We start from the raw sequence: 14698 nt of genomic DNA, 5'->3' as shown, positions 1-14698 counted from the left end.
ATATTGCCCTATGTTTACCAGCTCTATGTTTTCTGTTTCTTAAAAGTACTCTATTCTGCAACAATGAGAGGTGTTTATTCTTTATGAAATGCAAAATATCATCTTAAAAACAATGACCCCATCTATTGTCAGTTTTCTCCAGGCTGTCTCTATAAATTTTTGTTTTTCAGGAAACACTTTACATTTAAATGTTACATAACCAAAGGGTCATAGAAAATTTTTGTTTGTTTCTCATTTACTCTTATGCTTTTGCAGTGTGAGTTGCTTTATTTCCATCTCTTGATATTTCCACATCATCCTTTCTTTTCTTCCCCAATCTTTTTTTCTCCTAAAAATCCTCTTTCTTATTTTAGGAACATGGTCATACATCCATTCATGGACTGAACCTAAATATGCACTGAATAAATTATAAATTATATAATTGGCTATATTATTCCCATTTGCTTATTTTTCTTGTTTATTCATAGCCTTAGCAGGCATTGATAAATCAGTATAGAAGAGAGAGAAGTGAAAATACAAGAGAAGGGTACATTAGGGATTTAATAATTTATCAAGAAATCCTTGTATGTTCATTTTTTCTAAAAAGAATAGTAAATGATTATAATAAAGTAGAAAGTGAGGGGCTGGGGTTTTGGCTCAGCAGTAGAGTGCTTGCCTAGCACGTGCAAGGCCCTGGGTTCAATCCTCAGCACCACATAAAAATAAAATGAATAAATAAAATAAAGGTATTGTGTCCAACCACAACTAAAAATAAAAATAAAATTAAAAAAGTAGAAAGTGATATAAGAAAATATTGATGAAATTCAGAGAAGGAAAATTTGTGCCTGAATAAGGAAATAGCATTTTTGCTTTTAGTTATTTTATATTAATTGTTATTAATTTATGCTTATTTAATATTATTCTTTTTTATTTTTATTTGTTTTTAGTTGCTGATAGATCTTTATTTTATTTATTTATATGCGGTGCTGAGAATCAAACTCAACCCAGTCCTCACACATGCCAGGCAAGTGCACTACTGCTGAGTCCCAGCCCCAGCCCCTAATATTCTTCTTCTTTTTTTTTTTTTTTTTATTTTTTAGACTGGGGATTGAACTCAGAGGCACTTTATCATTGAGCTACATCTCCAGCTCTTTTTTACTTTTTATTTTGAGAAAGGATCTTGTTATATTGCTGAGGCTGGCCTTGAATTTGCAGTCCTCCTGTCTTATCCTCCAAGTTGCTAGTGTTATAAGGGTACACCATTGCGTGGCTCATTGGCACTATCTTTAAGAAATGTATTGTGGCCGGGCACAGTCACACATACCTGAAATCCTAGCAATTCAGAAGCTGAGATAGAGGACTGAAAATTTGAGGCCAGCCTGGGCAACTTAGTGAGATACTGTCTCAAAATTTTGAAAAAAGGCTGGGGATGTAGCTTAATAGTAAAATGTCCCTGGGGTTAATCACCAGTACCAAAAAATAAAAATAAAAAAGGATAGTATACATAAATAATATTATTATAACATTCATATATTTATTTTCCAGCTTATTTATTTTTATCTTTATGATTTTTAGATAAATAATCTTTATCATAGATATGAGACAGACAGTAGTTAAATGCATGGTTTTGAAATTATTTTGTTTATTTGTGGGCTTTTCTGAATTAAATCAGAATTCAAATGTTTTAAAGACTATCTTGAGGTCCTTTTTTTCATTTTTTTAAAATTTTTTGGTAACAGGGATTGAACTCAGGGGCACTCAACCACTGAGCCACATCTCCAGCCCTGTTTTGTATTTTATTTGGAGACAGGGTCTCACTGAGTTGCTTAGTGCCTTGCTGTTGCTGAGGCTGGCTTTGAATTCATGATCCTCCTGCTCAGCCTCCGGAGCTGCAGGGATTACAAGGCATGTGCCACTGTGTCTGGCTGGAGGTTCATTATTGATAACCAACATATTTGTTCATATTTTGGATATTCTTGAGGCTGTTCCTCATAGACAGAATATAACTTCATTTCTTCTTAGGTGATAAAGAACAGGACATTTTCTACATCTACTGTGAATCCCCTCATCTTTTCTCCTTGTTCCCATATAATTTTTTCTATCATTACACATTGTATTCTTTATTTCAGGCTAACTTCCTACTCTGTGTACCTGATGTTACTCTTCTTCCATCTTTTCATCTTCAACTTTCGTATTTTCATTTCAAACAAATATGGTATCCTTGTCTAGCTAAGAAACAATAGTAATAACAAAACCTCCTTTTACTCTGTGATTTCTTTAAGCAAGAAACTTTCTTTCTCAGTGGAATATCAGATAACTTACAATCTGACTTTCCCTGTCCTCAATCTCAAAACTCCTTTTTCCTGAGTAGCTAGTATTATCACTTCTGTGGCTCAAATGAGCAACTAGACAACTGTTAATGTAGGCTCATACGTAGTTATTTGCTTATACTAGGTCTACCACCTCCTTTATTCCCTGAAGCACAACTTTGATTCTATCACATCTTTAGTAAAATGCTTTCTGGATCCTTTAACGAATACTGTGAACATTATCACCACCCATCTGGCTGCTCTGACCCCAACTTGAAAGACATCTTTCTTTAATCCTTCTTTTTCCTCACAACTCACATCCAATCAATTAATAAGCTCTATTATTTTTAACTAATCTGTCCACGTTTTTCTATCTTCAATATTATAAATTCACTTTCCATACAGCTTATCTTTTAAAAATTGAACTATGTTACATATTGACCATGGCTGGCTCCATGACTTCCCAATCATATGTAAAGTAATATTCAACTGTACAGTTTCCTCCTTCCCCTTGGCCTAGATGGCCCTCCCTGCTGTTTTCTTACTCTTTCCCTCATCTATTGTGTTTGAATAATAATGGATTTCTTTTCCCTTGAAGTGGCAGAACTTCCCCCACCCCATCCCCCCATTTCAGGGTCTTTGCACATGCTGTTCCTCCAATCTAGATGGTATTCCTTCTGATCTCAGGTGGTTCACTTTGTCTTATCATTCATATGCCTTACCTGAGGCTTTTCCTGACCACTGTACTAAGGAAATCTCTATTTTCTCTGTTGTTTTCCTCATGGCACTAATTTCTGGTCTCTGTTATTGTTGATAAGCTTAACATACAACCCACACAGGTAAGAGTAAAATTAAAAGAATGTAACAAGGCTTATTATTTTCATTGTATATGATATGGAAATATTTATTCAGGATTTCCTCCTTCTGGAAATAAACACAAACATTTCCATGTTTATTTGTGTTATTCTGAGCACTTCCTGGAAATCAGAAGAACTGAGTTCTAATTCTGGTCTTCTACCAAAAGCATTGTAACCCCAGAAAGTCACAATCTCTAGTTTACACATCTATAAACTCAGAAGGTTAGAATCTATAACTAGGAGCCCAGGCTGCTATAAAAAGTTCATGGAAAATACATTTTAAAACACATAAATATTTTGAAATATAAATATTTTTCCTTCCCTTTTATATAGTACATCAAATTATTCTACTTGATGTTATCCCAACTGCTTGCTAAATATCATTTTTCCCATCCAAATTTTTTAATGGTGCATTGTAGTTGTACATAATGGTGGGATTTGTTGTTACAGATTATTACAGTCACACAATATAACAATAAGATTGGCCAATAAAATTCCCCAGTATTTCCCTTTTCCTTTCCTTCCTCCTTCCTCCTGGTTTCTTTCCTGTACTCTACTGATCTCCCTTCAATTTTCATGAGATCTATCCCCCATCTTTCTTTTCCTTTTTCCTCTCTGATTCCCACATCTGAAGAGAAAACAATGACCCTTGACTTTCAGAGTTTGGCTTGTTTTGCTTAAAAAATGTTCTCAAGTTCCATTCATTTTCCTACAAATGATATAATTTCATTCTTTTTTATGACTTACTAAAACTCCATTGTATATATACCACATTTTCTTTATCCATTCATCTATAAATGGCTGGTTCGATGTTTTAGTTATTGTGAATTGTGCTACTACAAACATGGTTATGCATGTATCAGTACAGTATGATGACTTAAATTCTTTAGGGTTGATATTGGGGAGGGGTATAGCTGGTCATATGGTGGTTTCATTCCTAATCTTTTGAGAAACCTCCATACTGATTTCCATAGTGGTTGTACTAATTTATAATCCCACCAACAGTGTAAAATTGTTCCTTTTTTTCTGTATCCTCTCCAGCATTTATTATTATTTGTATTTTTGATGACTGCCATTCTGACTGGTGTGAGATGAAATCTCCATGTAATTTTGGTTTGCATTTCCCTAATTACTAATTATGTTGAACATTTTTCATGTATTTGTTGGCTATTTGTATTTCTTCTTTTGAGAAGGGTCTGTTTAATTCATTTGACCATTTACTAATTGGATTATTTGTGTTTTTGTTAAGTTTTTTGAATTATTTATATATTCTAGTTAATAATCCTGCTAAAGAGATTTTTTTCTTATTATCTTCTTTTGCAGTGATTTCTTTACTAAAAGGAGCACAGACACTATACTTGATTACCACTCAACAAATGAGGACTTTTTAGGTTAGAGTATTCTTTACCTGAGACCTAATTTATTAACTTGGTTCTCTGTATCATGAATTACATATTGAAACTGTTATTTTACCAGTTGTGTAGATTTTATGGCAGAGGAAACTTAAGTACTTCTTTTATAGTCATATTTACCCCCCATTCTGAGGCCAAGTTCCTGTCACCAGATGCATCTACACGCCTTCCAATTTTAGAAAACAGACAGTTTAAGAAAAATGACTGTGGGGCTGGGGTTATAGCTCAGTGGTAGAGTGCTTGCCTAGCCCGTGTGAGCCACTGGGTTCAATCCTCAGCATCACATTAAAAAAATGAATAAAATAAAGATATTGTGTCCTTTTACAACTAAAAATATTAAAAGAAAAAAAAAAGAACATGGTTGTGGCCTCAGAATAAGTCTTTCATCTTTCTCTGTGCTCATTCCTTTGATGGGTCATTTAGATTCATAGATTGGACTGGCCTCCTAATGTTGACAAGCTGTCCTCTGAACATAGCATATATAATAACCTATTTGATATCTCCTCTTGAATATATAAATGAAACATGTCTAAAACGGAACTCCTAATTTCCCCCAAAACCTTGCTCCATTACCCATTACTATCAGTTTGATATTAATTCTATCTATCCTGTTTATGTCTGAGTCATCCTTGCCTATTCTCTAATGCTTATTTCTTTTCCAAAACCTTAGGTCTGCATCTTAAATTACCCCCTGCAATGTCAACTTGTGCTGTCACTTAAATTCAGCAGTCTAAAATCAAGCTCACCAGCTGTCCTGTTAAAATTATCTTCTTTTTTTCTCAATTTTTATGGTCTTACCACTGTATCCCTAGCACTGTCGTCGTCCATCCTCCTCCTTTCTCATTTTCAGTTCAGTCAGCCACCTTCTGCTTTTCCATTGTTGGTAACTAATTATTGCAGCCTGGACCATGGAAAGGGCTTTTAATGTTATTACCATACCTAGCATATCCTGCATACTGCTTCTGGGTTTCTTTTTGCTTTTTTGTTTGTTTTTGCATTACAATTCTTATTACATATATATATATATCACAATTTTTCATATCTCTGTTTATATATGAAGTACGTTGACACCCAATTCAAGTCTTCATACATGTACTTGGGATAATGATGTCCATCACATTCCACCACCCTTGCTAAACCCCTGCTCCCTCCCTTTCCCTCTTACCCCTCTTCCCTATCTAGAATTCATCTAATCTTCCCATGCTCCCCCTCCCTACCCCACTATGAGTCAGCCTCCTTATATCAGAGAAAACATTCAGCATTTGTTTTTTGAGGATTTATTAACTTCACTTAGCATTATCTTCTCCAACGCCATCTATTTACCTGCAAATGCCATGATTTTATTCTCTTTTACTGCTGATTAAAATTCCATTGTGTATATATGCCACATTTTTTTTTATCCATTCATCCACTGAAGGGCATCTAGGTTGGCTCCACAGTTTAGCTATTATTGTGAATTGTGCTGCTATAAATATAAACATTGATGTGGCTGTGTCCCTGTAGTATGCTATTTTTAAGTCCTTTGGGTATATAGTCCGAGGAGAGGGATAGCTGGGTCAAATGAGGGTTCCATTCCCAGATTTCCAAGGAATCTCCATACTGCTTTCTATATTGGCTATACCAATTTGAGTCCTACCAGCAATGTATGAGTGTACCTTTTCCCCCACATCCTCTCCAACACTTATTGTTGTTTGTCTTCATAATAGTTGCCATTCTGACTGGAGTGAGATGATATCTTAGAGTAGTTTTGATTTGCATTTCTCTGATTGCTAGAGATGATGAGCATTTTTTTCATTCATATTTGTTGATTGATTGTATATCCTCTTCTGAGAAGTGTCCAGGTCTTTGGCCCATTTGTTGATTGAGTTATTTGATTTTTGGTGCTTAGCTTTTTGAGTTCTTTATATATCTTAGAGATTAGTGCTCTATCGGATGTGTGAGGGGTAAAAATTTGCTCCCAGGATGTGGGCTTTCTATTCACCTCACAGATTGTTTCTTTTACTGAGATTGCTTCTGGATTTCCTTCCTCTTTTTCTGTTATTACATTGCCTAAAATCCCCTCATGTTCCCTTTGCTTATCTAACATTTTCTCACTCTTCAAGTCTAATATGTATTCTCAGTTAAGATTTCTCAGACCACCTATGCAGATGTTTGTTTTTTTTTGAACCATCATATTATCTGTTATCTAGGAAATAGTGAGAGATGTGGAGAGAACATTGGGCTATGAGTCAGTAGACTTACAGAGTTTCAATCTTAGCTCTGATTCAGTTCCTCATATGGCCTCAGACAAGTCACTGTGGCAACCTGGGTCTAAGTTTTCTTTGTAAAATAAATGGGGTTGGATTATCTGATCAATTCTGTTTTAATAGTTTGCATGGTTATAAATCTGTGACTCAAATACAGGCTATTTCATATTGAATTACTGTGATCATATCTCCACTTGTAATTTTTTATAATTTACCCAAAATGTTACTTAATTATCTTTGTCTTTTGTTTTTACTATTTTTCTACTTTAAATATTCTACTACACTTACCCATTTTACCTTTTTATTATGAGTTTTAAGGTCTTCATTTCGTTGTAGTTATTTTTCTCCTAGGCAACAGCCAGTTTTCTTTCTTTCTTTTTTTATTTTGTTCTTCCACAATAGATACTTTACCCTTTCTAACAACATTGATGTGTAGAATTATTTTTCTATTCATCAAGCTGTTCTTGTGTCTTCATTTAACGGTTTTCTTGATTTGTTTCTCTGAGTCTAGTAGAAGCTTGGGTAAACTCTCTGGTCTACTTAGAGTATCATTCTGATACTTTCTTTCTCTGAAGAGAAATATTTTTAATTTCTTAATTAAAAATATTTTAATCTTAAATATTTTTAATTTTTCAACCATTTAAATAGGTTTTTAAAAAAACCCTCTAGGCCTATATGTCATAAAAAGAGGGTGACAGGGTAGATTTATAGTTTGGTCATGGATTGCAGTTTGCCAACTCTTGATTTAGAGAATGAATAATGAGTATTCATATCTCCCTGTGTGGTCCTCTTTTTCAGGAAGGTACTTAATGTTTTTTAGATGACAATGACAAACTAATACTACACCATTTCTCCTTGCCTTGTATATTATAGGTGCTGAAATTTGATGCCTATTTCCAGGAAGATGTTCCTATATCAAGTGAGGAACATTATAGAATCCGTCAAGTGAAAATTTACTACTATCTAGAAGATGATAGTATATCTGTAATGGAGCCTGTTGTTGAAAACTCTGGCATCCCTCAAGGCAAGCTAATCAAACGCCAGCGTATAGCCAAGAATGATGTAGGAGACCATTATCATTGGAAAGACCTAAATCGAGGAATAGACATAACCATGTATGGCAAAACTTTCCGAATTGTTGACTGTGACCATTTCACACAGGTATATTATGTATTTGTGGAAGTTGTGGGATCTTAGGCATCATTCTCACTTATAGCCAGATAAGTTCGTTTCTTAGGGTAATGGGAGGACACTGATAATCTGTCCTGTGTGAATTATTATGTAGGTTAACTTAAGTATTGGTGTGCTATGTGTTGATATGTGCCAACACTATTTGAAACATTATTTTTTTAGAATGACATTAATACAGATCCACTCAAAATCAAGCTCTACCATAGCTGAATCATTTAGTAAGAAACCAGTTGCAGTGGCAATTCAGATAGGAAGTAGGAAAGGTAATGCCTTTAATGGGATAGAAGTAGGGAAGAGGAAGAGGCATTGAACATTTTAAGTTCAAGTTTATAAAGACAGTACCACCTCTATTAACAAATAGGAGCCCCAAATTTCTATGTGTAGTTTATATAGTTTTTAAACTATATTTTGCTATATTTGAGGGAAATTTATCTGATGGATTTCTGAAAAAAAATTTTTTTTAATATTTTATATCAAGAAAAGTCCTTCACTTTCTCTATTTTGTAAATTTTGATTTTTTTATGCAAAATTGGCTTTTCTTAATACATGTGATATGATGACTTTTCTTTAGCATAGAGTATAAATATTAGGAAGTCAATACAAACTTTTTCAGTTTAAAGAATTTCTAGCAGCAGGCTTTTATGCCCTTAATCTCATACTACTTAATGCCAAATGTGATTATTACATGCACTGAGCTCCTATGAATTCATCCATTTTTTATTTGATAACTTATTTAATAAATATTTACTATATACAGAGACTAAAGGGAAGTGAAGTAGTTATAACTATAATGTCACCAAAGACACTGAATTAATAAATACTGAACCATTGTTCTTGGGACAAATGCAGGTTTAGGTTTCTTCTGATCTCTGGTCAAAACATTTTTGTCAAACAATATATACCTTTTTTATGTATGTTTCTGTTCAAAGACACTTGATTTAATATATATTTCATTCATTAACATTGAGCTCATGACCAACAGCACTATAACTCACACCCCAAAGAATCTTATGTAACACATGTATTTTCTCCATCATTGGAGAAAATGGTGTGTTAGCCAATTGAGGCTACCATAACAAAAGCTCTACACTTTAAGACCTTTTAAACAACAAAATAACCAAGAAAAAGGAGAAAAATGAAAAACGTGGCAAAAAAGATCCTTTTTTATAATGTGAGAACTAGAACAAGAAGGCAAATCTTCACCTTTTCTACCTCCTCTGAGAATGAATACATCTGGGCAACTCAAATTTTCTGCAACCTGTGCATGTCTGTGAATGACAACAATATGTAAGAAATATTGATTTTAGGGTTACAAGTAGATTTTAGCAAGTAGGGAAATTCACAAATATGGAATCCATGAATGTTGAGGATCAGTGTATTTTAATAACTGAAATTTGACTAGAGGTATATATTTCTACATTTTAAAACTTACATGTTTGAACTGGGCATGTGGCTCAGTGATAGAATGCTTGCCTAAGCATGCATGAGGCCTTAGATTCCAGCACTGCAAAAAAATAAAATTATATAAATAACTAAAAACATACACATCTAATTGGTGTTCTTCATTAGGGGTGGACCTCTGAGAGGATAGAGCCCTCTCAGAGCCCTTTTCACAGTCCTCTCATAGCCCTTTTTCACTCTTTTGAGACAGCGTCACACTCAGTTTCCCAGGCTGGTCTCAAACTTGCAATCCTACTGTCTTAGCCTCCCACGTCTCTGGGATTACAGATGTGCATCACCATGTTCAGCTATTATACTTTTAAAAGGATGGAATGTCAAGTTGTATTAAAATAAATGCCAGAATTTATGGCATGATTTGAATCCAGAAACAGCGCCTCTCACCACCTCCTCACTGCTCCAAATAAATATTTGGGGCTACAGTCTGAATTGACTAAACACATTAAAAAAGTAAATCTCCAGAAATCATAGATCTAGAATATATTATTTTTTTGTGAGAGTATTGTTGCTAGTGTAACAGGTATAAATCCTACTGCACCAATGCTTATGTGCAAGAAATATTGTTTTGTTTCTAAAAAAATAACATAAACCACCTTGAGACGCAGTCTAATTTGGCTGGTATGTTAGGCAGTTGAGGTTACCATAACAAAAATACTGTAGACTTGATGGCTTAAACAGTATAAATTTATTTCTTCTGGATGCTAGAAGTTGGAGATCATGGTGCTAGATAATGGAGGGGTTCTAGTGAAGGTTTTCTTCCTGGCCTGCAGACAGCCCAATTCTTTGGTGCTCACATGGCTTTTTTTCTTTTTAAAAAATATTTGTTTTAGTTATACATGGGCAAAATATCTTTATTTTGTTTATTTATTTTTATGTGGTGCTGAGGATCCAACCCAGGGTCTCACACATGTGAGGGCGAGCACTCTACCGCTGAGCCACAACCCCAGCCCCTCACATGGCTTTTTCTTAGTGCATGTGCATGGAGAAAGAGAGGGAAAGAGAGCATGGGCACAAGTGAATACTCACAGAAATACTTTTATTTTTCTGACTAATCCTATTGGATCAGAGCCCCACCTTTTTTGGCCTCATTTAACCTTAACTACTTACATACATAAAGGCTCCATCTCCAAAGAGTCATGTTGGGCATTAGGGATTTAACATATGAATTTGGGGGGAGGGGGGTACATAAACATTCCATCTATAACAGCTAGTGTTTCTAATCATTAAACTTTGCCAAAAATTCCAAGCCCTAAGAACAACAAGAAATCAGACCCACTCCTAGGCCAAAAGGATCATATAGGCAGGGCCCACAGACTGTCCAGAGACCAAGGGCACCTCCCTGATGCTTTGGTACTAGTAAGATCCTGGATCTCAGAATAACTGAGATTGGATGGCCTGTCTGGGGCTACATGTGTACTTCAGAGAACTGACACTGAGCACATATATAGGTCCTGCTTGTTTGAGGCCTACCAACCTGTAAATTTTCTAATCTGGAGAAACTTTCTGCTTTCTCATTTCTTGCCTCAAAAATTATTCCATTTTCTCTTATCTTCTTGGTACATTTTAGAGTAATATCTTCAAAGAGTTTAGGCTTCTTTAAAAAATAGGAAAACTTCAGGAAGCTTCTGTTCCTGCCAGAATTGCTAAGGTAAAATTTAAAAAGGGCTTGCTTCTGTTGGATGTAATAGAAGAGAGTAAAACACCCATTAAATGCTTCAGTCAATAATTGTGTTACACTAATGCTTCATTTCAAGAGAAAATTTTATAGTTATTATCTCTAGTTCAATAGTTTTTGTGGAATTTAAGATTATAATATTTTCATACTGAAATTATATTGGATATAATATCTAATAAAACTTAATACTGACTTCACATGCTAGTTAGCAGTAGAGCTAACACTCAAACCAATGTATCATGGCCCTGAGTTCTATATAATTTTTTATTGAATTGTCCAAAAGAAAGCTATATGATTCTCAAATTTTTTTTGTTAATTTCCAGTTCAAAAATGTCCTATTCCTTTCTGATATTAATTAAGGTACAGTTTATTGCACTTTTTCTTTCTTTTTTAAAAATATTTTGTTAGTTGTTGATGGACCTTTATTTATATGTGGTGGCCGAGAATTGAACCTAGGGCCTCACACATGCTAGGCAAGCTCTCTATCACTGAGCCCTAACCCCAGCGCCCTATTGTACTTTTTCTTTTCTTTTCTGAACTGGGACTTGAACCTCTGAGCTATATCCCAGATTTTTTTTTTTTTCCTATGCTGGCAATTGAACTCAAGGGTGCTCTTACATCCACAGCCCCTTTTCAGTCTTTTGAGACAGCATCACACTCAGTTTCCTAGGCTGGTCTCAAACTTGCAATCCTACTGTCTTAGCCTCCCAAGTCTCTGGGATTACAGGTGTGCATCACCATGCTCAGCTATTATACTTTTAAAAGGATGGAATGTCAAGTTGTATCAAAAGAAAATTACTGGTACAGAATAGAGGACACAGAAACCAATCCACAAAACTACAACTATCTTATATTTGATAAAGGGGCTAAAAGCATGCAATGGAGGAAGGATAGCATCTTCAACAAATGGTGCTGGGAAAACTGGAAATCCATATGCAACAAAATGAAACTGAATCCCTTTCTCTCGCCATGCACAAAAGTGAATTCAAAATGGATCAAGGAGCTTGATATCAAATCAGAGACGCGCCGTCTGATAGAAGAAAAAGTTGGCTACGATCTACAGTCGGTGGGGTCGGGCTCCAAATTCCTCAATAGGACACCCATAGCACAAAAGTTAATAACTAGAATCAACAAATGGGACTTACTCAAACTAAAAAGTTTTTTCTCAGCAAAAGAAACAATAAGAGAGGTAAATAGGGAGCCTACACCCTGGGAACAAATCTTTACTCCTCACACTTCAGATAGAGCCCTAATATCCAGAGTATACAAAGAACTCAAAAAATTAGACAATAAGAAAACAAACAACCCAATCAACAAATGGGCCAAGGACCTGAACAGACACTTCTCAGAGGAGGACATACAGTCAATCAACAAGTACATGAAAAAATGCTCACCATCTCTAGCTGTCAGAGAAATGCAAATCAAAACCACCCTAAGATACCATCTCACTCCAGTAAGATTGGCAGCCATTAGGAAGTCAAACAACAACAAGTGCTGGCGAGGATGTGGGGAAAAGGGTACACTTGTACATTGCTGGTGGGACTGCAGATTGGTGCAGCCAATTTGGAAAGTAGTATGGAGATTTCTTGGAAAGCTGGGAATGGAGCCACCATTTGACCCAGCTATTCCCCTTCTTGGTCTATTCCCTAAAGACCTAAAAAGAGCATGCTACAGGGACACTGCTACATCGATGTTCATAGCAGCACAGTTCACAATAGCAAGACTGTGGAACCAACCTAGATGCCCTTCAATAGACGAATGGATAAAAAAAATGTGGCATTTATACACAATGGAGTATTACTCTGCATTAAAAAATGACAAAATCATAGAATTTACAGGGAAATGGATGGCATTAGAGCAGATTATGCTAAGTGAAGCTAGCCAATCCCTAAAAAACAAATGCCAAATGTCTTCTTTGATATAAGGAGAGTAACTAAGAACAGTGTAGGGACGAAGAACAGGAGAAGAAGATTAACATTTAACAGGGATGAGAGGTGGGAGGGAAAGGGAGAGAGAAGGAAAATTGCATGGTAATGGAAGGAGACCCTCAGGGTTATACAGTGGAGGAGGTAGAGAGAGAGGAGGGGAGGGGAGGGGAGAGGTGGGGAGGGGGGAGGGTGGAGGATGGGAAAGGCAGTGGAGCACAACAGACACTAGTATGGCAATTTGTAAATCAATGGATGTGTAACTGATGTGATTCTGCAATCTGTGTATGGGGTGAAGGTGGGAGTTCATAACCCACTTGAATCAAAGTGTGGAATATGATATGTCAAGAAATTTGTAATGTTTTGAACAACCCACAATAAAAAATTAAAAAAAAAAAAAAGAAAATTACTTAGAAAATGATATTTGTATTTGTAATTAGAAAAACAAAATTGAAGATCTTATCAAATTCAGTTGATTTTATTGACTTTTTCTAGTGAGATATGAACACTTGATTTATCTTTCCTATTTTGCTAAAACATTTTTTGGTCTAAAATAACCAGTGGTTATGCTTTCTTTTCCTTTTGGTGGGGGAGATCAATTTAATAATATACTTGTTTTAAGTAAATTGGAAAGTTGGGATACGATTTCATCTTAGCCATTGTTCAGCTTGCTTGCAGACCAAATGTGAATTGCATACTGTTGAAAACATAATTAAGTTCCAGATGTGTGTTTTGAAGCAAAATACACACACAGTAATTCTAGGATTTACTCTTCTCTTGGGCACCTAACTTGATTCATCTAAATTCATATTTGAATCCAGTTACCTTACCATTATGTCTCCCAACTAACCTAGCAAATAACCTACCAATTTTATAGAATATGGAATACTTTGGGTAAATATCAATCATTATTTCTATCACCATAAAGTGAACTGAAGATAATATTTCTATGATATGCTCAAGCTACAAACTAGCGGTTAATTTGCATAATGGCATATGTATTATTATTGCACCTATTTTATACTATCAGTTTATTACTTATTCCAAGAAGCTCTAAGAAAAATGATCATTATTAATTTTGAAATATTTAGGTATATTTGGAAAGTCAAGGAATTGAATTAAATCCACCAGAAAAGATGGCTCTTGATCCTTACACTGAACTCCGGAAACAGCCTCCTCGTAAGTATGTCACCCCATCGGACTTTGATCAACTTAAGCAGTTTCTCACCTTTGATAAACAGGTAAGTAACCTGGGAAAGAAGGTGAACTTGTTTCAAAATATGGCACATGTGTTTATTGGCAAGCTGTTTTACTAGCTTTATTGGTAATGACTTTAAAATATTATATCTATAATTTAACCATTTGGATATAGTGCTGTCTTTTTGGTTTCATGTAGGATTAGAGTTATGCCAATGGCTAAGTTTCTTACTAGAGATCAAAAGAAGATTGTGGAGTTAAGTTTTGTGAATCTCAACTTATGTTCACATCCTGAGCTACATCTACCCCCACTTTACATTTTCAGTTGACCATTTCTTTCCCCTAAAATGCATTAATTTCATAGAATCTTTTTGGAAAACTTGAAGTGGATTATTGGAAAATTTCAAAGCTGTTGCATATTTATTAGTTTCTAATATTAAAATAGTTAA

General features: G+C 35.1%; 1 protein-coding gene across 1 annotated transcript in view; it reads left to right on the top strand.

Annotated features, from left to right (window-relative positions):
• The window catches only part of Efhc1 (EF-hand domain containing 1), a 59902-nt gene that overhangs the window by 4377 nt on the left and 40827 nt on the right, over positions 1 to 14698 (top strand). The window contains exons 3-4 of the mRNA XM_071613929.1: positions 7677 to 7964; positions 14144 to 14293. Of these exons, the coding sequence (XP_071470030.1) occupies positions 7677 to 7964; positions 14144 to 14293 (438 nt within the window). The remainder of the gene's footprint in view (positions 1 to 7676; positions 7965 to 14143; positions 14294 to 14698) is intronic.

The sequence above is a fragment of the Marmota flaviventris genome, chromosome 6 (assembly GCF_047511675.1).
Source record: "Marmota flaviventris isolate mMarFla1 chromosome 6, mMarFla1.hap1, whole genome shotgun sequence".
Classification (NCBI taxonomy): Eukaryota; Metazoa; Chordata; class Mammalia; order Rodentia; family Sciuridae; genus Marmota; species Marmota flaviventris.
Note: the sequence above shows the minus strand (reverse complement) of the source record. Positions and strands in the feature narration are given on the sequence as shown.